This window comes from Corylus avellana, chromosome ca11 (assembly GCF_901000735.1).
Source record: "Corylus avellana chromosome ca11, CavTom2PMs-1.0".
NCBI lineage: Eukaryota > Viridiplantae > Streptophyta > Magnoliopsida > Fagales > Betulaceae > Corylus > Corylus avellana.
This window is the reverse complement of record NC_081551.1, coordinates 7,679,214-7,703,269: the sequence shown is the minus strand read 5'-3', so window position 1 is coordinate 7,703,269 and position 24,056 is coordinate 7,679,214. Positions and strand designations below refer to the sequence as shown.

Here is a 24,056-nt window from a genome sequence, read left to right as displayed (position 1 = left end):
AATGCAAAATAGGTTTACATATGCAAATTGTAACACAACTGAAGTTTATACATCTAACTAATTTGAAAAAAAAAAAAACAAAAACACTAAGGCTTCGTTCACTTCGACGTAAAATGGTTTTTAGAAAATGATTTTCATATTTTACGGTGTTTACTTCGACATAAAATAGTGGTCAACGGAAAATATTTTCCTTTTGACCAAAAATTCTTCTTTAATTTTCGGAAAATGGTTTGAAACCGTAAACCATTTTCCGACTATGAGCATCTTATTCTTAAATCGATGGACCTTGCCAAGACCCGCCCAAAACTTCGCTGGGACTTGACCGGGACCCGCCATGGACCTAACCGGGACTTGCCCGGGACCCGCTCGGGACCTGCCCGGAACTCGCCCGGGACCCGCTCGGGACCTGCCCGGGACTCCCTCGGGACCTGCCCGGGACCTGACCAGGACCCGCCCAGGACCTGCCAGGGACCCCGGCGGGACCTGCCCGAGACTTACCCAGGACCTAACCGGGACTTGCCCGGGACCCTCCCGGGACTTGACTGGGACCTGCCCGGGACCTGATCAAGACCTGCCCAAGACTTGACCGGGACCTGACTGGGACCCGCTCGGGACTTGACCGGGACCCGCCTGGGACCTACTTGGGACTTGACCGAGACCTGCCCAAGACTTGACCGAGACCCACCCAGGACCTGATCGAGACCTGCCCGGGACTTGCCTAGGACCTCGGCAGGACTTGCCCTAGACTTGACAGGGATTTGCCCAGGACCCGCCCAGGACCTAACCGGGACTTGCCCGGGAGCCGCCCAGGATCTGACCGGGACCCTCCCGGGACTTGACCTGGGCCCGCCCAGGACCTGCCCGGGACCCACCTGGGACTTGCCTGAGACTTGACTGGGACTCGCCCGGGACCTGATTGGGACTTGCCGGGGACTTGCCCGGGACCTGCCCTGGACTTGACCGAGACCCGCTCGGGACTTAACCGAACCTGCGCGGGACCTAATCGGGACTTGACCGAGACCCGCCCGGGACTTGCTTGGGACCTCGCCAGACCCGCCCGAGAGTTGACCAGACCTACCTAAGACCCGCTAGGGACTTACCTGGGCGAGTCCCGTCGGGGTCACGGTCAAGTCCCGGGCGGGTTCCGGTGGGGTCCCGGGTAAGTCTCGGGAGGGTCCCGGGCACGTCCCAGGCGAGTCCCAATCAAGTCTCAGTGGGGTCCTGGTCAAGTCCAGGTCAAGTCCTGGGTGGGTCCCGGCCGGGTCCCGGGCAAGTCCCGGGTGGGTCCCGATCAAGTCTTGGGCGAGTCCCGGCAAGGTCCCAGGCAAGTCCCGGGCGGGTCCCAGTCAAGTCCTAAGTAGGTCCTAGCGAGGTCTCGGACAAGTCCCGGTTAAGTTCCGGCGAGATCCCGAGCAGGTCCCTGCGGGGTCTCAAACAAGTCTCGTGCAGGTCTCAGCGAGGACCTTATTGGAAAATATATATATAAAAAAAAGATATTAAAAAAAAAAATTATTTTCCGTGTACAAGGTAAACGCCGTAAAATGTTTTCGACGGAAAATATTTTCAGGAAAAATGACTTTTCTAAAAATATTTTACGAAGAAAATCATTTTACATCGAAATAAACGGAGCCTAAATTGAAAACATAAACCTAGTAGCTTTCAAGCATTGAATTGCTACTTGATCATTTTCCGCTCCAGATAAAATGGCAATTATCCCTAAAAAGGTAATATTATGAATAAAATGGAAACTTATCATATGAGATTAACCATAGAAAGCATGATGTGATATAGCACCTTTCCTAATTATTTAAGGTGTGATAGTTTTAAAATCCAATAAATTCCTTTTGTCTATGGTTTCCATATAGCTTCAGCAAGTGAATCACTCTGATAGTTTTGGTTACATGATTATTCTTCTAAGTTTTAGGGACGTAACTATGAATTTAACTCAAAAGAGATTGGACCGCAGTGAGGGGGTGTTTAGGGATATGCATGTCTATTGTGCTTTTTCTAACATGTATGTTTAGTGACACCTACACTTGTTGGACGATGATCCTCTCTATTTCATAATCAAAATTTAAAGTTAGTGTATCCAACGGTGTATATGAAGTCAATATTGACACATCTGTTAAAAGAATTGAAATAATGTGAAATCATGTACACTATTTGATGCATAAACTTTAAATCATGTTCATTAAATGGATGCTATCCATTCCATTTGAAATTGAGATGATCCTTGTTTTTGCTAGATCGTAGGCAAGGCCCAAGATGCTCAACTAGCAGTACAAGAAGTCTCAAAATCAGATCTACCTCCCTCAAAGTTATCTTAGTCTTTCACTATCCATTGTAGGATCTTTTTCACTATTCCTACCCCGAGTAATGTTATTTAGTACACTGTTATATAACTGTCATACAACTTGATGATGCAACAGTAAAAATCAGCTATTTGATATAATGATATGCATTTGTAAAAAAAAAAAATAAAAAAAAAATAATATTGAAGAGTTGATTTTTATTGATACATCATTCTAGTTATATAATGGTTGTGTAATAGCATTAATAGTAGCATCACCAAAATAACCTAAAGTACATTTTTCTCTATTTTAACTACCCACTTTAAGTACCACTAGTAGCCTCACTATTTTAACAATACACTTTCACTATTCTATTTAAATATTATTTTTAAAAAAATTTATTTATTCTTTTTCTAACTATATTAGAGGAGAGAAACGGAAAAGAAAAAAGGAGAGAAATCATTTTTTATTGAGTTGGTGAGCGAACAACACTCACTATTAAGTACTGTTCAATCACCAATTTTTTTTTTTTTTTTCCTATCAAATTGTTGAGGCTGAAAATGAGAATTTTAAGCATTTTCACCAAATTAACTCACCAAAATAACCAAAAAAATAGTTTTGATGAGACTGCTACTAGTGCTCTAGGAGTATACTAAATAGTGTTACTTTTCCAACCTTTACTTGTTGGACGTAGGACAAGGGCACAGGAGCACAAATTACTTCCACTGATCACGCCGAAGCATTCTCAGCTTCTCTAGTCCAGAAAGGATTCACCTTCATAATTTTTGTTTCTTCTTTGTATTCTATTTTACATAGAAAAAAAGACTAACACCCACATTTTTACTCCATATTTGTAAGGAAAATATCGTTGTGTTGGCTTTGGCGTAAATGTTATACCAGGGATGGAGCCAAATTGTTTTATTGAAATGGCCAAAGCATAAACGAAAAATATATTAAAATAGAAGATTTAAAGCATTTTGGGAACAAATGATGATAGTTAAAGAGAATAAATGTAATTAGCCTTTTTATTTTTCTTCCCATACACTCCCAATATCTCTCTCTCTCTCTCTCTCTCTCTCCCTTTTCCTTTCCTCTCAAGCAACCACCATAGCCATAGTGGTTAACCTTGCCCTTCATACCCACCTCCACCATAAAACTCAAGAGCCATAGCTATGGTCAGTTGAGAGAAGACAGAGAAAGAAAGGGGAGAGAAGAGAGAAGAGAGAGAAACTAGAAGGGTATAACTAGAAAAAAAAAAAAAAAAAAATCCATTTGAAAAATTGATAGAAATGGGTCTTGGATTGAAAATGAACCATAAATCCGAGTTTAATGTCAAAAAATTAGAAACTCTGGGCTAGAGGAAATGAGACAAATAACAGTGCAAAAATACATACACATGGTAAGAAATTGGACAAATATGTGACTTGGTCCTCTCAATAAGGCCGCATAAAGCAATTATAGAAGAAAAATAGACACAGATTAAGGCGAACCTATTTGAACTCTTACTAACAAACTGCAACAACCATCAGAAGGAAGCTGAAACAGTAAATGCATGGTGGTTTTGAAAAAACTAGATCTAAAAACCCCAATCAATTCCGAGGAGTATAGGCACATCATGGTGGTAGACTAGAGGAGGCGAGGAGGCGGGGTGAAGGCTGAGTGCGGATTATGGAGAAGGTTGGATCTACTGATCTGAACAGAAACACAACAGAAAAAAAGAAAAAAAAGAAAAAAAAAAGAAAACCGAAAAGAGAAGGAAGGAGATCAGAGAGGGAAGAAGAGGGGAGGAGGAAAGAAAAAGAGTCCATCACTCCTCTCCCAAAGGCCTCACAAGGTGGAAAGAGCTTTTACTCTTACAGAAGGGGGAGCTTCTCTCTTTAGAAAAAGAGAGAAGCCGGTTCGATTCACAAACTCAAGTCTTAAAATCCAAATGATGATGTTTCCTTAAAAATTATCTAGCACTCTATCCATGCAACGAAAATTAATGAATAGTTCAAACAATATGTAGTAAAGGAAACTATTGTCTTCTGCATCTTTGAGCAATTTGCCTGGCTAGCTTCCTGAGCTGCCTAGTACAGACTACGGACTCCACGACTCAAACAGGACATTGAGAGTGTAGCAGGAAGAGATTCTACAGCACACTCAACCCCTTCTGCATAAATAGACAACCACGTGCACATAACCAAACTCTGTCTAAATATATTTCAAAAGAGGAGGGAGGGCCATGGCCAATACTGGCACTCCCCTCCCTTCGTCTCTGAATGTTAACACTCAGAGATTCTACTATGACTAGTGATAATTATGTCATTCACATTAAATAAAAAGGAGAATGATACTAGTACCAATGCATTGGATGAACAAGGCAGAGTCGTATGAGTTGGAGGTGAAACCAAGTTGTGCAACGGTGCCACTGAACTTGGAAAACCAAACTTGTGGAGCTTGTTTAAGCCTGTAGAGTGCTTGACAAAGGCGGCAAACCTTTAGGTTAATAGAAAAACAGATGCTAGAAAACAAGTCCAAGCTTTTATGAATGAACTTAGCTGCCTATACATGCACATTTATATTAATCTAAAGAGAAACATCGGGTGGGTAATACTGTGGGTTCCTTCTAACAGTCTCTCCCAGCAATTTCTCCTGCTCACAAAGATTTGATGGGGGAACATCATAAACATCCATGAAAAGCTCGGCAAGTGGGGGTTTCTCAATTTTTTCTGCCACTTGAATTGCATGTAATAGCTGTATGAAAAGTATCGTGCGTTAGAAGCTTGCAAAAAAATGTATTACACAATTTAACAATGGTCCCCAAGACCAGGAGTTGCTGACTGTAATGTAATTTTTTGTTCTGGGTTGTAACTGTAATGGCTTATGAACTTTGAGAACACAAGTTATAAAGCTTTTTTTTTTCCTTCTCTCTTTTTCATTATCCTTATATTTTCTTTATTTTTTTCTTTTCCTTTTTAATTGAACAGTAATTCTAACACTTTGCTTTAAATCTCAAACAGAACACTTCTGTTTTGACCACCACAATACTCATTCCTAGCTTCTTAGGTAAATCAAGCGTTTGCTGCTTCCTTCCTATAGGTACCACTTGCTGGTAAAAATTTCTAATTTGAGAAGGCATGAGAAACTAAAAATGATGGTGAGTCTCAAAAAAGTTGTGGTCCTTGAAATGTCGTCTAAAGACACTATAATTTTTACCTGCTCCCTCACATTGTTTCTTAGCTCTGACTCAGCCTCACTGCACCACCAACCATTGCTTTCAATCCATTTTCTAAATCTAGCTACTGGGTCTCGTGCCGATCTCCACCATTCAATCTCATCAACTGGACGGTACTTGGTGGAATCATCGGAAGTGGAGTGATGCCCCACACGATATGTAATGGCCTGTCAACAAAACAGATAGAACTGAACATCAGAATGTGAGATATCTAGTTTTAGGATTAAACCTTTTAGAGGTCCTATGAATCGACAAAAATGATAATTAATTTACCTCAATCAAGATTGGCCTGTGTTCACTAATTGCCATTTCACGTGCAGCATGAACCGCACTATAAATGGCCAGAGCATCATTACCATCTACTCGAATGCTTCGAACTCCATAACCACGGCCTCTAACAACAACACCGTCACCTGCCGATGAAAGAATACCACAAACAGATTAGTATCTGGATTTAAAAAGATTCTCTAATGGAATTTCAAGGTATAAGAGGGCACAATGAGAGGGAAGAGTACTTCGGAACTGGTCTGAAGTAGGGGTACTAATGGCCCAGCCATTGTTCCGGCAGAAAAATATAGCCGGGACCTCCATAACAGCCGCAAAATTCAAAGCAGCATGGAAATCTCCCTGAAGTTATTTGATGTAACCACAAAATAAACAATCAAAAGCCAGAGTCAGTGAACTCATAGGTCCCCTGGACAGCTAATAAGGTCATGGCCTTGAGAGCAGTGTCTATTCTTTGATCTTCTAGAATGAAGTCATGGCAAAAATATTTGAAATCATTACCTAGAATAAGGTGTCAAAGCCAAAATTGATTACAGTAGGCAGATAAAAAGAATTGCCTGATAAATGCAATTGCTTCATTTATTATACTGTCCAAACTGCCCAGTCATAAAGAAAAAAGGTTTCTCTTAAGTTATATGGTAATAACATCTTCACCTCGCTTGAGCCACCATCACCAAAATAAGTGATTACACATGCGTTTCTTCTGTCCATCTTCAAAGAATATGCAGCACCCACTGCATGGGGAAGTTGTGTACTGCAAAATAGAAGGAAATTCAATTCATGGCTGTCAATTTCTTCATAAATAGTGTAGAAGGGTTCTAAGTGAACAAGAGCAGAGCTGCATACATGGTTGGAGCGGCCATCCCCCCCCTCCCCTCCAATCATGAATTTCTAGCTCTGCCCCAGTTCGTGAAAAAACAACCATGTATACAGTTTATATCTTACGCAATCGTTGCTGATACAGTGAAGTAGTTGAGCTTGTTAGACCCATAATGGATAGGCATCTGCCTGCCTTTTCCATAATCAGCTTTGTTTCCAAAACACTGGTTTGCAAATTCTTGTAGTGTGAAACCACGCCATAATAGAACCCCTGGTTCCCTATACTGCATGGCATAAGAATTTTTCTTCTTGCATCATTCTCAATGCAGCTCATGTCTAGGGGAATGGAAATTCTGATGAATATATGCCAATTAGAAGAATAGTGAAAGAAGTACATATGTCTATGTATGTGCTTGTAACCTGAGGGAAGACAAGGTCATCAGTGGTGAGTGCTGCTGCCGATGCAATGTTAATAGCCTCTTCTCCAATTGTGGTTGCATAAAAGGAAATTCTTCCTTGCCTTTGTGCTTCATAGAAAACAGCATCCATGGTTTGCAGCGTAACCATGTCAGTGTACATTTTTACAGCAATTTCCTCACCGACCTATTAGCACATAAAAGTCTTGTGTTGGATTTATTTCGACAGAGAAAAGTGTGAAGAGAATAGAATGACTTCATTAGGAGAATATGTAAAGGTGGAATACCTTTTTAAAATTGCTGCACATAATCAGCTGCCCATCATTATCAAGGACCCGGTAGCATTGTGCCCTCTCTTCAGGGGATTCAGATATGAACCTCATCTCAGGAGTGAGCACAACCTTTCCTCCTGGTAAATCTAAGACCTGCCACAAAAGGGACCTTCAATGAGTACAGATATAAGAAGACACAAACTCATGAAACACACACCAACCCACCCATTCACGGACACACACACACACAAGTGTAATTTAGACCAAGGAAAGAAAAATAAAAGAAAAAAAAAATGCATGATTTGATTGTGTGTACATTTGAGGGTACTTTCCAAAGCAACTTCAGAAAAAACTTCTGCCTTGCAGAGTATCTTGTGAAGTCTGTTCTAAATTTTGACCTTCCTTGATAAAATATTGTAATCTATGATACTTGGGCCAGCCATCTATACCCATATTCAGCATTCCCAATTGCCACTTATTTAATTCTAATGAACAGCAAGTGGTACAGCTCTCACTTGATAATCATTCCAAGAATGTTCACAAAGAAAATTAAATAGCTACATGCTGTCCCTTCAAATATTACAGCAATTATGGCAATGATTAGTAGTCATTCTTTATCCATTTTCTTCCAGAAAGACTCAAATTTACATGCACATCAAATAATAATATGAACTTTTGTCATGCCATGGCACAAGTCTGTCAAGTGAACAAGAAAATTTCAATTTCATAACACACTCCTACTTTTACGGAATGATTTCACAATGAAATTAGTATACAATATATTTTTACTAGCACTGAAAATTCACTTTGCACTCACCATAAAGACAGCTTTCTTGAACCCTGAGACCGATAGTGATGGAAGCCCAACGCAGGAGAAATGAAGAAGTCAAGTTAACAAACATTATCTTTGCGTTTCCAAAAGTGAATATGATAGAAGGTTATCTTTTACCTAGACATTAACATTATTTTTTGGGGGGAAGTAATGAACCCCACATTTAGAAAAATGATAAAGATAGCCCTGTCAAGGGAACATAGCTTACAATGATAGGCTTGATCAGAAAGGTGTGCTCCAGCTCAACTAATAATAGTGGCGATTATGCCACTGAAGAACATACAATCAGGAGCAAGTTTTAGTTGTGAATAATTTAATAAAGCACGACTGATTAAATAAAAAATTCTCAGAAGTTACAGAAAATATAGTTTCATATACTTCAAACATAACCAGTGATATTGTGTTCCTCCAATTCATGAGCTAAACCTAAGGCAATCTTTTTAGCCAAAGAGTGAGCCCAAGACATTCCTTTGGATATAAATTTTAATCAGGAACTTTTAGTGAAGCTTACTAAATAATAAACAGAAGCATAAATGATGATCAAAATGCAACCCCACTATTGCAAGGATTAGGGGATTCTCTATTTGGATTCTCTTCTCTCGATTTCAAATGAAATAGATATTATCAGGATTTTAAATTAGGATATCAAAAAGTATTTGAAATGAAATGGATATTATCAGAATTTAAAATTAGTGCATCAAATAGTATTCCCATTAAACTCTCTATTTTTTAGTTAAAATTTGGCTAAAAAACTTACATTTTTAGGCTTAGCTAGCAACTTTTTAAAAGCAACACACAATAAACCCTCTAAATCTTACCCTATTCTATTTAAATATAATTTTTCTTCTATCTTTATTCTTTTATATTCTCAAAAGCACCCATGTGGAGAGAAAGAGGAAAAGGGAGAAATGAATATAAAAATAAGATAGAATCACATGTTAGAGCTTATAAAAGACTGACCCTGAGTCACCCCAAAAACAAATAAATAAATTTTAAAAATATAAAAGTTCGCATGCAGGATGTACCTGATTATGATCAACATTATCGAGAGAACAGAATTGTTTTTCAGCTTTGACAGACTTCAAACGACGAGCGGAGAAAAGGGTCGCTGACATTCGGAAATTTGCATCTGGGTCTCTGAAATTTTGAGCATTGCGAGTTGGAAATGGAGGTTTTTGAGGATGAGTTAAAGAACTCAAACAAGAATCTTGTTTGATCATGCTCAGCAGACCCATTTTGGATTTGAGACAATGGATACTAATTCTTGATGTTTTTAGACAGAGAGCCATTAAGGGAAGGCTCAAGGAGACTGGTGTTTTCAAAGAGTAGAAACAGAATTGAAAATGGGGAGAAAAGGAAACACAGAGAGAGAGAGTTTTGTCTGTTTGTTAGTATAGGTAGGGGAAAAGGAATGCTACATAACATAAGGGTTGGGTTGGCTGGTGCGGAGTGCGGCCTATGGAAAGGTGTACTTAACTAGTTGCTACTTCGATCAGAACGACGAACGAGAACGACAAGTGCCATAGCATCGCACTCCCCAATGAAGACAGAAGTTTCAGTGATGCGTATTTTACTGTGACAAATGGTAGGCTTATAAAAGTTTTAACTATATATATATATATATATATATATATGTAACACACATATAGTTAAATAAGGAACTCTTTTCGATCTTTGATTCAAAGAGAGAATGGGAGATCCCTAAAAAACAAAAAACTGAAATAGGGGTGGGCTTCTTGACAATAAACTCAAAATGAACAAAAATACGTACAAACAGTAGGAAATGGTACAAACAAGTGTCTTTGTCCTCTCAATAGGGTCACATAAAGCAGTTACAAAAGTAAAAAGAGTACAAATTAAGGCAAACATATTTGAATTCCCACTTGAAAATAACAACAAACACTAAAAGGAGGCTGAAGTGATAAAAGCATTGTTAGATCCCGAATTAAGGACTGTAGAAAAGAGAGGTACCAACACAGTTCTAGTTACAAAAATCTCCCCTAAAAGATCAAACCAAATCCAAGCTGGGCGACAACAAAATAAAAGCAGCAATTAACAAACAAAGTTGTGAAGGCTACCATGGTGTTGCGGTGTTACCTTTTGTTGGGTTTTGACATCGTTATGGTTGTCGGTAGGCTCTATTGTTGCCTCAATGGTTGTCGTCGGTGAAGTCTGGTTGTCGCTGGCGAATCTCTAGTTGGATTCGAAGCAGAAGAACGGTGTTTGTTTACAGGCACACACTATCCCTTATCTGGAGTAAGGATATCCCCGGGGTCTAATCCAATTCCCGCCTTGGTCAGGTATACGAGTGGATGAAGACTAGACTTTGGAAGTCCTACTTTGACAAAGTAGGCTAATTCTACCTTTACTTGGATTTACATGCCTATATAAAGGATTCTTGTGTAAGTATATGTAACGCTGCCAAATCTGGCCTTGACCAGTCTGGTAGATTACTAGCAATTACTCCAGTTTAGCTAATGCGTAGTAATGTGAAATAAATCTGAGAAGTCTATTTATCATTAAAGGAACAAGTATAATCCTCAATACATTAACACAATGCAACTAATAATAACTTCAGCAAACCTGACAACAGTGTGAAGATCTTTCTTAAGCAAAGTCTCTGGTGGCAACCGTGCCACTCCTTGGTACTAGAAACAGGTTTCTTACAAGATGTAATAACCGCATAAGTTTAAAGACTTAGTAAGTAAACCCCATAATTGCGTACGACATGAGCCAGTTATCATTAAGCAAGAATAAACATGCAGTTTTGGTAAGCATTTGAAAGATGTGTTGTCTTTGTTAATACACCATAAAAGTATGGTTTGGTTGGTAAATGATAGTGTACTTCTAGTGGCAATCGCCTAAGTATTTTTAATGCAGGAAAATAATGTTATTATAGGTTATAACTATCATATACGGCCTACCTGAGATATTATCTATTCTCAGTAGGGTTAGTGCTATCCCGAGAGACCTGTAATACAATCCTGGTGCCCCGACCATTGTACGCTACCGTCCATAACACTAGCAGCACGACCGAGTCCGACCTCAGGTAGCCCACGCTACTAATAATGTACGTCCTATAGTGACCTGCCCATTAGGGCTGCGCCGGTTACAAAATAACCATATATCACATCCATACATGTTTGACCATAGAATCAAGTCTATATAGCAAGCTTATGGCCATTATACCGCACGTACCGGAGTATCATGTCATACAATGCATCTTATCAACCAGTTATTAAAGAAGTTACCAAGATGTACAAAATATAGGCATGCTCATATCATACACGTACTCAGTCAGCTAACATATCGCACATTTTTAAGAAAAGTGATCGTAAGTGTTTACTTACCTCATGCGCTCGCTTGAGTCCTCCGACATCACGAATCCCTGCTATAACGAAATGTGACCCATCGTTATAAGCAGTACTAGGGAAGTCTACGAGGTTCCATTTAATGAAAAGAGTTGTTAACCCTAGTATCACATATTTGGGCTAAGGGGCAATTGCCTTGCTCTCTGGGCGAGTGTTTGGCCAGAGAGTTAAGACTCTTAGCCAGAAACCTCTGTAATGCTCCGTAGAAATCAATTAACTGACAATTGACCCCATGGTTTGTCTCCCAGCCTTATCCCTCTCTAGACAAAACTTAGGGATCTTAACCTCTTATAAACGAGAGAATACAATGGAAAACTTTAACTACATGAATAGAAAGCAATACTAAATGCCATAATTAAAATCACCAGAGTAAAGATAAGCACCATAACATAGATAGATCTTCCAAAATGTACTGGTCATAGACTAGTCATCAAAATGTATTACAACCATAATTGTTTGGAAATAAGATAACAGAATCAACTCCCAATCTTAATAAGTGCTAGTATGATATCAATCTCAATCATCTCCGCCTAAATGGTTCCTCCATCGTCCCACATGGACTTCAGCCATACCAAGTCCATATCCTCAAAAATGACTTGGATCAGGTCTTGGGCAACCACCATTATTCTATCGGAAGGCATCCTCCTCTACGCTAGCTAAACCGCACAATTACACATAATGGATGGGAAAAAATAAAGGGGTAAGTCCAAAGACTTAGGAATAATAATGCACACAATACTCATGCCATTTAGTGATGAACATCGCTTGGTAAAGTATGTAACATTTTAGCTATGACAATTATCCATAAATGCAATATAGATATAATACATGATATAATCATGAGAATCAGTGATAGTTCAATAGTATAGTTTACCCGATATATTACCATTTTTAGCAGGGTTGGCGCTATCCCGAGGTATAATACCCCGAAATTTGTACCCTAGAATAAAGGTGATCTTAATATCAAGGATAAGGAGGATTTATAATTTTATTAAGATTTATATGGAGTTAGGTAAATAGACTTAATGTGAAAGATGATGGAGATTGCTAGTTAGAAATTTAGTGGGTTATTGAAAGAAAAGTCACATTATTTTGGACGCCGAAATTCAATAAGTGACCTTAAACAAAACTGTTTTAATAACTTGTATATTGATGAGAAAAGAAGATTTTAAAAGTAGTTTCATGATTTTTGGACACTTGTAGAAGGAGTTATAAATTTTAGAAGATGCAAGTGTCAAAACAGGAATTTCAGTCAAGCAGAGGCACATATTTTCGAGGGATTTTTGAGGTACCAAAAAGTTCTGGGTTGCTATGAATTTTGGATATGTTGTGAGTCTTTGAATGAGAAAAATTTAAAACCAAATTTCGTATCATTTGGAATTAATTGAAAGAGTAAGGATTTTTCCAAGTTTAATAGGTCAAGCTGTCAAGTAGTTAAATTACATACGATTTGGGGAATTAATTGGATGGGTTAATGATGTTTATAGGCCACAATCTTTGGGTATGTGGTAGTCAAAAGGTTTAGGTTCATTGATGATGAATTGTATATTTTTATGACCACTTTCTAATGTAAATGCATGCGGAGTTGTTTTTTTTTAAAAGCTTGACACATCATCAAGCTCAAGATGACACATGGCCTTGCATGATAAGCTACTTGGGGACCAAGCTAGTCCCCAACAAAGACTTATTTAAGGAGGGGGCTTGCCCTTCTTCTGAAAGCAAAAAAAACGTAACATCGAAGAGAAAGAAAAGAGAAAAAAAGAAGAGGAAGAAGAGATAGAAAGAAGAGGAAGAAGAGAAAGAGGAAGGATAGAGAAACCTATAAGGTTTTGCAAGGTAATTTCTTAATCTCAATCCTTGTGATTAATTTTGAAGAAATTTTGGATGAGCTTAGTTTATTGTGTTGATTTATAGGTAACATATTTTGATTCAAGGGTGTCTCTATTGATGGACATTATTAATTTGTGGGTTTGTTAGACGAAATTGCGAATGAGTGTTGATTTGTAGTCTTTGGTAATAATAATTTTTGGGTTGTTAAGTGATTGGGTAATTGGAGGATAATTTTTGGGTTCTTATTTTGTTAGCCAAAAGAGGAAGAAGAGAAAGAGGAAGGATAAAGAAACCCATAAGATTTTGCAAGGTAATTTCTTAATCTCAAGCATTGTGATTAATTTTGAAGAAATTTTGGATGAACTTAGTTAATTGTATTGATTTATAGGTAACATATTTTGATTCAAGGGTGTTTCTATTGATGGATATTATTAATTCGTGGGTTTGTTGGACTAAATTGCGAATGAGTGTTGATTTGTAGTCTTTGGTAATAATGATTTTTGGGTTGTTAAGTGATTGGGTAATTGGAGGATAATTTTTGGGTTCTTATTTTGTTAGCCGAAAATTGGGACAAGCCTTGAGTTTGCTCTAACTATCGAAAGTTGGATTGATGCATACTAGACAACTCTTTGATTTTAAGGAATTAATATATTGATGATGTTTCGGTTATGAATTTAGGTAAAATAATGATGGTTAACACACATTAGGTAACCTATCTAAGACCTTACATGTTAGATTTCAAATTATCAATACAATGTTATAAGCATGAAAATTGGTGTTGGTTGACCTATGAGAAATGTGATTAAGCCCCGGTACGATTAATACTATCTTGATGTTTTGGATTTTATTGATTGTAAGTTAATGGATGGCTTGGTTGGAGAAAAATGATGATTTGATGATGGATTTATGTTTTGACTAAGGATAGACAGTGGAGGGATAGAGATTAGAGATATGATCCTTAACTACTAAAGTGATGCAGGATTGAAACTTGTAAACGAATTGATAACTAAGGTACTCTTTACCTCTGTTGTAGGAATTGTGAGTTGAATGCAGAATCAAAGTAAGGTCACGCGATGCCAGGTATGGGGACATAACACTAAAACCCCAATAGATTTTATTATAAATGTTTGAAAAAATGTTGGGGATTTTATAAAGAATCCACTTGCATGATTTTCAATTGCACCTCCTTTCATATTTTAATGACAAGTTTCATTCAATCATATGTCATTGTTTAAGAATTTTTTATATTACAATTACCTCATTTTTACGAGTTTTGCATAACTGGGATTATGAATGAAAAGACTCACAAAATTTCATGGTATATTATGCCATTATAGAAGAGCTTACAAGATCATATGAAATGTTACATGATAAGTGCCAAATATTGCATACTTGGACCCATTTATTTACATTAGCTAATCCTTTAACTGTGTCGTTATTTAATATTTTGTGTTTTTAATGTTTTGTAGGTCAATAAGGAAAAACTACAGCTTTAAAAGGAAAAATACAAAGTTTGGAAGAAAGCATACTTTGAGAAGACCTAGATGATGTGGTTAAGTCTAACCAAATCCAAGAAAAGGTTAAATCGGATTAAAGATCAGATTGGATAAAATTTCAGATTTGATTCAAATTCAGATTCTGCACACGTCTCAGTATTTTGACCATAACTTTCTGCTCAAATATCGGATTGAAGTGATTCAAACGGCATTGGAAAGCTAACTTAAAATACTACAATTTGTTGTGAAATAGTATTTTCATTCATATTTATAAATGTTTAATACGAGACACTGCTATAGTCACAAATGGTATCAGATCACATGGGTAGCATGGCAAGCACACCGTAGAATGGTTACGAGAAGGTGTGTGCTATTGGCTGGGTGACCTTCACCTAGGAGAAGTTCCCAATGCGGTAGCTCTCTCTTGTGACGACAGGATGAGCCTCTAGGTCATTCGGGACAAGCCAACGTGTGCTGCTCATGGTAAAATTGTGGTTATGGGTCAAAGGGTAAAACAATTATTTTGAAAGAAAAGTAAAAGGAAGTGCTTACTCATTTTATAACTAGCTATTCTTGCTTTATTGTTAATCATGTCATCCTGTATAGATTATTGTTGTGCATGACTAAGATTATGGCATAAAAATCTGGATATCATGTTTCATAGCATCTTGATGTTGTGGCTACTTACTGAGTAGTCGAACTCACCCATTTTCCCTATAAACTTTTTAGATGGCTTTATATATCATAGTACTGAGGACATGGGTACTGGTGGGCCTCTTGGTAGATAAAGACTCGAACATTTGGCCCAATGACTAGTGAACATAAGGTAGGAATAATAAATTTTTAATAAAAATATGTTACAATTGCTCCCAATCGTTCTACCTCTAGAACTTGGGGTGTTTCACGAGGGACCTGTAATACAATGTCGGTAGCCCTACCATTGTACGCTACTGTCCATAACACTAGCAGCTTGACCGAGTCCGACCTCGGGTAGTCCACGCTACTAGTGATGTACGTTCTGTAGTGACCAACCATTAGGCATGGCTGCGCCGATCACGAATAAACATTGGATCCAACGCCCCTATAACACACATTTGACCTTATAAAGTTAACATGTATAGTAAGCCCATGACCATTATCCCACACATACTGATGTACCATGCCATACGATGCAATTAATCTTGTCTGTATTTTACATGCATGTTTTAACAAGTCTCACTGTCATTATCTTGTTAAGTAGCATATTTTTCGCATATGATAGAGTTCATGGTGCAGCAAAGTGTATATCATGAAAGTTGTAAATATGCATGTTTGGTACACAAAATAGTCGCGCAATGCGGAAAAATAAATGACGACCATTATGTGAGTTAGAACTCACTTGAGTCGTACAAATCCTCTGAGAAGTCCTCCAAGGGTTCCGGGTTCTCCCAATCTGTGAAAAACCTAATATTATTCCTAAGTTCAAACTAGAATGAACCAAAGACGTGAAAACAGGGGTTATGGAACTACTGGTCCAAGTGGCGTTCCCCTGGAGCACTTTTGGGCAAGCATTCGGTCTCTTGGCCGAACGTTCGACCAGAAAGTTCATGTAGAACCGCATTTGGTCCAAACACCCTCCTAAACCTCCCAAACTGGTCCTAAGGCTATTAAAAGGATTTCTAGCACCTCCTATCCCAAAGCGATGTCTTCATGCATAAGAAAATACGCTCAACGAGAATGAAATGCTAAACCAAGCTTTGGTCAAGATTAAAGACACAATCTAGCTGAAAGTTCAAACCAACAGCTAAGCTTAACTAGAAAAGCAATATAAAAACAATAAAGAAAAAACTGAAGCATAGAGGGTTACCTTTTTAAAGTAAGGCCTCCAAGAAATCTCTCATTCTTCTCCAAGAACTCACAAAAACACTCACACAAGGGTTTTAGAGGGCACAAGGGTGAAAATGGGGCTTAACAGTCTAGAGGGGGAGGATATTTATAGGTCGGAAAAGCTGTGAGTGCTGTAGGGGCAGTTCTAAAAAGCAGCGAACATTTGGTACTATAAGGGTGAACGTTTGCATACTGTTTACCCAACGATTTAAAGGTTGCATCGTACATTCGAGCATTATCCACTAATCAACCAAAAGTCAATGAACATCTGGCCAATCCCCACATGAACGTTCATGTACTGTTTGCATGTGGACATTCACGTGGTCCCCGATGCGAACGTTCAGTCAGAAAGTTCGAAGTTCCCAAAATGTCCTCCCAGATGTTCCTAGTGACCCAAAGTCCAAATTAACCCTCTAACTAAGCTATCTAAGCTTAGTTAATTATTTAAGTTACTACAACTCCAAATTGTGTTTTAGGCTTCTATCTTGAACTATGGGTTAGTAGATCTCTCCCTAGGCTCTAAATAGGCACATTCAGGTACAAAACATATTATGATGAAACTTAAAGCAATAAAAGAAGGGTTTAAAAGTCTTTCAAAACATTTTTGGTTCTTGTAAGAAAATAGGTGTGAGGACTTGTCAAAGCATCTTTAAAACTTGCAATACTAGTAACAACAATAAAAAGGCATGAGGGATGGGTAAGGAGATTACCTTAGAAGATGGTAAAAGCACCAAGCTTTCTTCCTTCTCTCTCCAAGTCACTTCTCACACTAGGGTTAGGGCTTTTCTGAGGTTAGGGGAGGCTGTGGATCGAAGAGCATGGCTTATATAGGGGCATATGGCGTGCTTTCGTTTGAAAATGTGGAGAATGGGTTAAAATTGCTTTTCAGAAACGTCAGCGAGCACTCGGGTACTGTTAGGGGAGCGTTTGGGTACTATTACATAATGAGTAAAAGGGTTCAGACATACGTTTGGGTATTGCCCAATGGCTCGAAAACTGGTCAATTAGTGCTTTTGTAGTCCCATAGCATGCGCTCGCACCTAGGCCAAGAGCGTACACTCGGTGGTCCCCTAGCACGTGCTCAACTAGTAAGGGTGGTTTTGGGTTTTTGCTTCCAAAAGTCTCAAGGAGTTGAGTTATTTGGAAAAATGTTTAGGTCTATTGGTTTAAAGCCTTGTTTTATGGAAACATTAACCGTTTTAGTAAGAAATCTATAAGCTTTTAAAACGGGTGTTTTCTTGGGGTATTACATATATGAGCTGTTGTTAGTTTTAATGTTACTCACAAGTGCACGAGTTGTTTGCAATATAACTTTTGCAAGTGCGAGGTCGAATCCACAGGGAATTATGTTTTTGAAAACAATTTTTATCTAAACTAATTAAAATCTTAACCTAGTTCCTAGAGATTTTTTATTTTGAAAATAAACAAACATAAATCAAATAAAATAAAAATAATCAAAAGATAAAGTACTAAAGTTGTAGAATCCACACTCACCAGTCGGAACAACACATTCCATGTTCATCAATAAATTTGAAGTTCACACAAATAAAATCCTATGTATGCCTTACTATGCTTCACAAATTAATTAAATCATCTAATGTATCAATCCGTTACACAAATCACAAAAGATATCCTGATTAAACCAAATCATCAATTGTATCCGTAAGACAAATCACAAAAGATATCCAATTTTATTTTAATAAAGATCCAAGCAAACAATTAAATGAAACTCTCCTAAATCATCACATGTATGCGGGAATCACAATAGATATTCAAGAGTAATCTCAATAACTAAATTAAACAAAACAATTGAAACCTTAAAACCCATAAAAACAGATAATATTGACTTACATGAAAGTGTGTTGTTCTTCATCGGTGGGGCTTCATCCTCAACCTTAGTTGACAATTTACCTCCACATGATTATTGAAAATAAAACCTAAACCTAAAAAGAACTAAACTAAACTAAACGAAGAAAAACTATTGAAATTCAGACTTGGTCTCCCTAGCTCTTTTCCTGAGGCTTAGCAGTATATTTATAGAGGTTTCTAGGGCTTTAAATCCGAAAAATGGCGGCTGGAACGAGTCTGATAAGTGGTCCGTCCAGACGGGTGCGCTCGATCACACAATACGTGTGCTTGAGCGCACTACCGTTCGGATGGGACTTCCCATCATTCGGGCAGGGAAATCACCATTTGGACGTCTTGCGAATAGAGGCTATTTTTACCTAGTAAACGTCGAAATTAGCAAACTCTCAAGAAATATGACTTTGTAGAGCTTTGAGTTAGCTTTCCAATGCTGCTAAGATCACTCCAATCCAAGTTCTAAAACTCTAAATTTGGCCTTTTTAGTGGGACTTGAAAGGTTCGAATAATCGCTCGATCCAAATTTGCTTCCAATGCTCCTCGAAGTGTCTGAAGCCCCAGAATTAATGGGATGAGCTGTATTTTTCCCTTAGCAACTTACGAAACACTAAAAACAAAGAACTAACACAAAACATCCGATTAAAACACAGCCAAAGGATTAACAAATGCAAATTAAGGGGTTCAAATATGCAATATTTGGCACTCATCATGAGCTTGCACTCTTGATCTGTTAATCATAATTGAGAAAAAGGTTTAAAGGTCCTAACCCTAGAGACACATGTGCAAAGCTATAGAAGCAAGAGGATTCAACCAACCCCTATACCAAGAAGTGGCCGACTTTGAGGTAGTTCCTAATCCCTTTGCAATTTTTTGTCTTTTGTAATTTGATGCTATGCTTTTTTGATGCTCTTTCTTGGGGATCTTCCGATGTATCTCTATGAAATATGTTCCTAACATGTGGTTGTTGCTATTAAATAATGAAGCGGTCTTGTGTTGTTGTTGTCTCACTTATTCACTTTAACTGTTGTTGTCTTACTTATGCACTTTAAATTTTGAAGGTTGTTGCATATATTACCATTTGATTCTATTTCATTAGCTTTTGTGGTTGTTGTCTCACTTATGTTGAAAGTGTCACGCCTAATGGTGGATTTTCAACGATTGCTGCTACCAAGGGAAATGTATTGTACCAACAATGGAAAAAGAAATTGAATTGATGGAAAATGTAGAACCCCAAAAAATATTTAGGGTTAAAAGTGCTCTAATATTAAACTAGGATCATTGGAATTGGGATAAGTGTTTTATTTGGACTTTTGTCTATTTAGGTCTCATCGAACAATTGGTAAGGATACCTGAACATTCGATGCAACCCTTGGCATCGAACGTTCAGGTATCCTTACCAATTGTTTGGTGAGAACCAAAATTGACAAAAGTCAAAATAAAATACGTATCCTAACTCCAATTACCCTAGTTTAATTTTAGAGCGCTCTTATCCAACCCTAGCCACGAATGTTCGACTCAAAAACTAAATGATCGGCAAGCAATTACAACAACTTAGAGCATGTTTGGGAATGCATTGGAAAGTAGAACTTTTAAAGTCAAAATGAGCTTTTTAAAACAAACTTCAATTTTATGCTTTTCCCAAAAGTACGTTTTGATAACTTTTAGAGTAAAAAAGTAAAAGAAGTACTTTTAATTTTTTTTACCAAATATGCTAGCTTTTTGTTTATTAAAAGTACTTCTTACCCCTCCTAATGCAATCTCAAATATGCTCTTGGGACATCTATACACTTTTGAGCATGCATGGTTTAGTCTTAAAGGCATCTTCTCAACCCTTTTGTCTTATTATGTTATTCCTAGCTTCTAGAACCTTAGAGAAAGAGAGCAAGAGATAAGAGGAAGAAGGAGAGAGAATGTGGATCTTGAGGTTTACTCTCAAGAAGAGGTAATATTCTACTTTAATCTTGTCTGAAATGTTGTTTTTAGCATGTTATTACTTTATTTACATGTTGTATTAGTTTATTAACCATTTATGTTTGAGTTTGTAGATTTAAGCTTAATATTTGAATATCGTGAGTTTAATGATGAAAAATGGCTAGATGGTCACGGGTTGCAATTATCATGTGATATGTGGTTACTTATTAGTGATTAACTTACTATTTTGAGGTATGAATGTAGATCCTTGTGCTATGACATTGATTTATGATTGGATTGTGATGGGTTTTTTTTTTTTTTTTTTAATGGTTTCATAAGCATGGATAACGTTGTGTTTATGGTTAGGACAATGTTATGATGCATGTTATAGCTTTAGATCGTGTTAGTATGGGTTAGGAGTGGTCTATTTTTAGAATGAAAATTTCGGATAGATAATCTAACATTCGGTCATCTAGCTGAATGATTGACATCGATTGTTAGACCCAATAAACGAGCGTTCAAATGTCAGACAAAATGACCATTCCACCCTCAGATTAACATTTAGGATTCTTTAGCTTAGATTGAGTTATGATTAAGATTCCTTCATAGATTTCGAGGGTGGTGAATCTCTAGAAGGTCATTTGGAAGTCTTATGACTTCGTTGAGTAAACTCATAGAGAAATGCTTTGGGTACCATATATTTTACAAAAAGATGAGTACCAAGAAGATATGGAGCTTATTTATTGGTACCTAGAGTATTTATTTTTATTAATTGTTTTAAGGGGTAATTATATTTTCCTCCCATGAACTACCATGTTTATTATCCGACCACATCAAACTACCATTTATTTCCCAAAAACCCCCATTCCATTAGTCAACCTCATAAAAAACTTAAAATGATCCAAATACCCTAACTTTATAAACAAAAATTACATATAATACTCATAAAATTAAACAAATTAAAAAAAATATATATGTTATTACTGTATAAGTACGAGTTTAAACAAAATAACAAATCAAAAATCAAAATTAAAAAACGAAATAAAAATTAAAACAAAAAAATATATATATTAAAATTAAAAAAACACTTATAAATTAATTTATAAAAATTGAAAATTCAATATAAAAAACTAAAAAAAAAATATAAATACAAAATCAGTCAATGTAGTTGTCATAAATTAAAAATTCATCTGTGTAATATAAAATAATAATAATAACAATAATTCAGAGATTATCGGGATAGGCCAAAATAAAAATTTAGTCCTTGTAATCAAATTCCATCAAAATACTTAACAAGTTTCATTAGTGTATAACGTTATCACCAATAGAATGATGATACGTGTCATTCTTAATTAAAAATAAATAAATATATAAACTAAAAAAACTTATAAATTATTGTTTTTCTTAAAAAAAAAAAAAAAATAGTGGCAGCCACCCCATTGGGGGAGGGGGTGACCAGCGAGCCACCCCTGACCCATTGGCGTGGCACGCGGACACGTCAAGCCACCTTTGAGGTGGCTGGCGTGCCACCCCTGAGATGGGGGTGGCCTTCGAGCCTCCCTGGATCTGGTTGGGGGTTGGTCGCGTGGCCACCCCCATGGCCTACGGGCTCATGGGCCAACCCCAACTAGATCTGGGGGTGGCCCGAAAGCCACCCTACCTCATGGGTTGCACGTGAGCCACCCCTATTTGTCTTTTCTTTTTTTTTAAAAAAACAATTAATTTATAAGTTTTTTATATTTATATTTGTTGTTTTACTTTGTATTTTGGGGTATTTTTGTCTTTTAATGAGATTTAACATCTAAAAGAAAATATTCCATCCAATTTAATGTGGTTGACTGGCAGAAGGGGGTTTTTGGGAAGTAAATGGTAGTTTGATGTGGTCGGGTAGTAAACATTGTAGTTCATGGGGGTATATTAACATAGCGTGGTAATTCATGAGGAAAAAAGGTAATTACCCATTGTTTTAATAATCTCTAATGAATAAGCTCCACTACACATTATTTTGGTATCTATCACTTGGTAAAAGATTTGGTACCTATAGCATTTCTCAAACTCATATGGATACTTGTTATTTTAGATTACTTAATAACATAATCACTTTATATGAAAAACATGCATATTTACAACTTACATGAAATACATTTTGATACAATGTGAACTCGATTTTTGTGAAAGCATGAGATGGATAATGAATGATATAATATGAGAGCTTGTAAAATGCATGCATGAAAAAGACTATTAATTGCATCATATGACATGATACTACATGTACGAATGAAGGCTATGTACTACTATTATACGGGTTAATCTCAATGATCAAGAGATTTATATTTATTGTTTGGCCTTGGATTCAATTGTTTTATAGGTGACCGATGCAATCATGTTTGGTTGGTGTTTATAATGATATCATCATCGTTAGTGGTGTGGATTACCTGGGTCTTAAATCTGATTAGGCCACTAATGATGAGGGTAAGTAAGAACATCAAGGCACTAGTGTTGTACTATATGTCCTTCAAAATAGCACCAACCCTACCAAAAAAATGGTTAAAGGTTTACAAAAAGACCAAATATATGAAGTATACTATGATATATTCGCTTGATTATCATGTATTTTATATTTATACTGCATCCACATGATTAATAACCAATACATATTAATGTTTAGAGGATAAATAAACTGAGTTCACAATTATGATGATATGAAATTATGTATCAGTGCTCACTAAGTCATGGACTTACACTTTATCCTTTCCACTTATAAAACATTTATGTTTTATAGTTGTTGAATTTTTTGAGGATGGATATTGGGGACCTGGACAGAAGGCCAACTTTGGACTACCTCGCTAAGTGGATCTTTGAGGAGTTGGACCTACTCTTAAGTGGAGAACTATGGTGTGATTTTGATCTAACTCATGATACTTTTTTGGGTTTCGTTGAAGGTGCATAGGATGATCACACTATTATAACTGTGGTCATCCCCACACCATAGTGTATATTTATACATGAAGGTAATATGACTTCCCGTGGAGATAACCGGTCAAGAGACTCAACTCTTGGTCAAGAGTTGAGTTGAGACTCTATATAAAGAGAGTCCCAGGAGAACACAAATTCTATCCTAACAAAACATATCTTACATGCATTTTGCTTTCTTACTTTAGAATGGTGTGTTCTTAAAGTTTCTTGTTCTCCACAGGATTTCCACCCTAACCGGAGAAATCCTTCCTGAGTTTAATTATACAGAATCCTACAGTGGTATCATAGCGCAGTACTATGGAAGAAAAAGAGAAGAGTGAAGAAGCAGAAGAAATGATTGAAGATCCTCAGATTCTTTTGTTTGAAATTTATCAGACAATTCACAGGCAAATAATCGGTTTAGCCTCTTCTATGGCTTTCTTCAATTTGCATCAATCTTTGCAAAAGCCAAAGGAAAAACCCCTTGTCATTACTATTGGTGGATTGCGATATACAGGCAACATTGATGCTTTGAGGAGAACGTATTTTTTAGAACAGAAATACTGGAGAAAATTTCTCAGTCTCCCTTTAGATGATTTTGAGAAATTTTTTTCCCAAAAATCTACTTTGGA

At 37.2% G+C, this 24,056-nt stretch overlaps 1 protein-coding gene across 4 annotated transcripts; it reads right to left on the bottom strand.

Annotated features, from left to right (window-relative positions):
• Positions 1-4,464: 4,464 nt before the first annotated feature.
• On the bottom strand, positions 4,465-9,700 carry LOC132165946 (2-oxoisovalerate dehydrogenase subunit alpha 2, mitochondrial-like). 4 transcript variants are annotated; one of them, XM_059576664.1, is made up of 11 exons: positions 9,158-9,235; positions 8,341-8,402; positions 8,118-8,140; positions 7,316-7,453; positions 7,033-7,215; positions 6,739-6,896; positions 6,448-6,547; positions 6,024-6,135; positions 5,782-5,921; positions 5,490-5,675; positions 4,465-5,027 (listed from the first exon to the last, which is right to left on the bottom strand). In XM_059576664.1, the coding sequence occupies exons 3-11, from the start codon at positions 8,118-8,120 to the stop codon at positions 4,860-4,862; spliced, it is 1,188 nt and encodes a 395-aa protein (XP_059432647.1). In that variant the 5' UTR covers positions 8,121-8,140; positions 8,341-8,402; positions 9,158-9,235; the 3' UTR covers positions 4,465-4,859. The 4 variants fall into 4 exon arrangements, with proteins under 4 accessions (XP_059432647.1, XP_059432645.1, XP_059432649.1 ...); XM_059576662.1 differs by lacking the exons at positions 8,118-8,140; positions 8,341-8,402 and having other exon boundaries at positions 9,158-9,700; XM_059576666.1 differs by lacking the exons at positions 8,118-8,140; positions 9,158-9,235 and having other exon boundaries at positions 8,341-8,354.
• Positions 9,701-24,056: the final 14,356 nt, after the last annotated feature.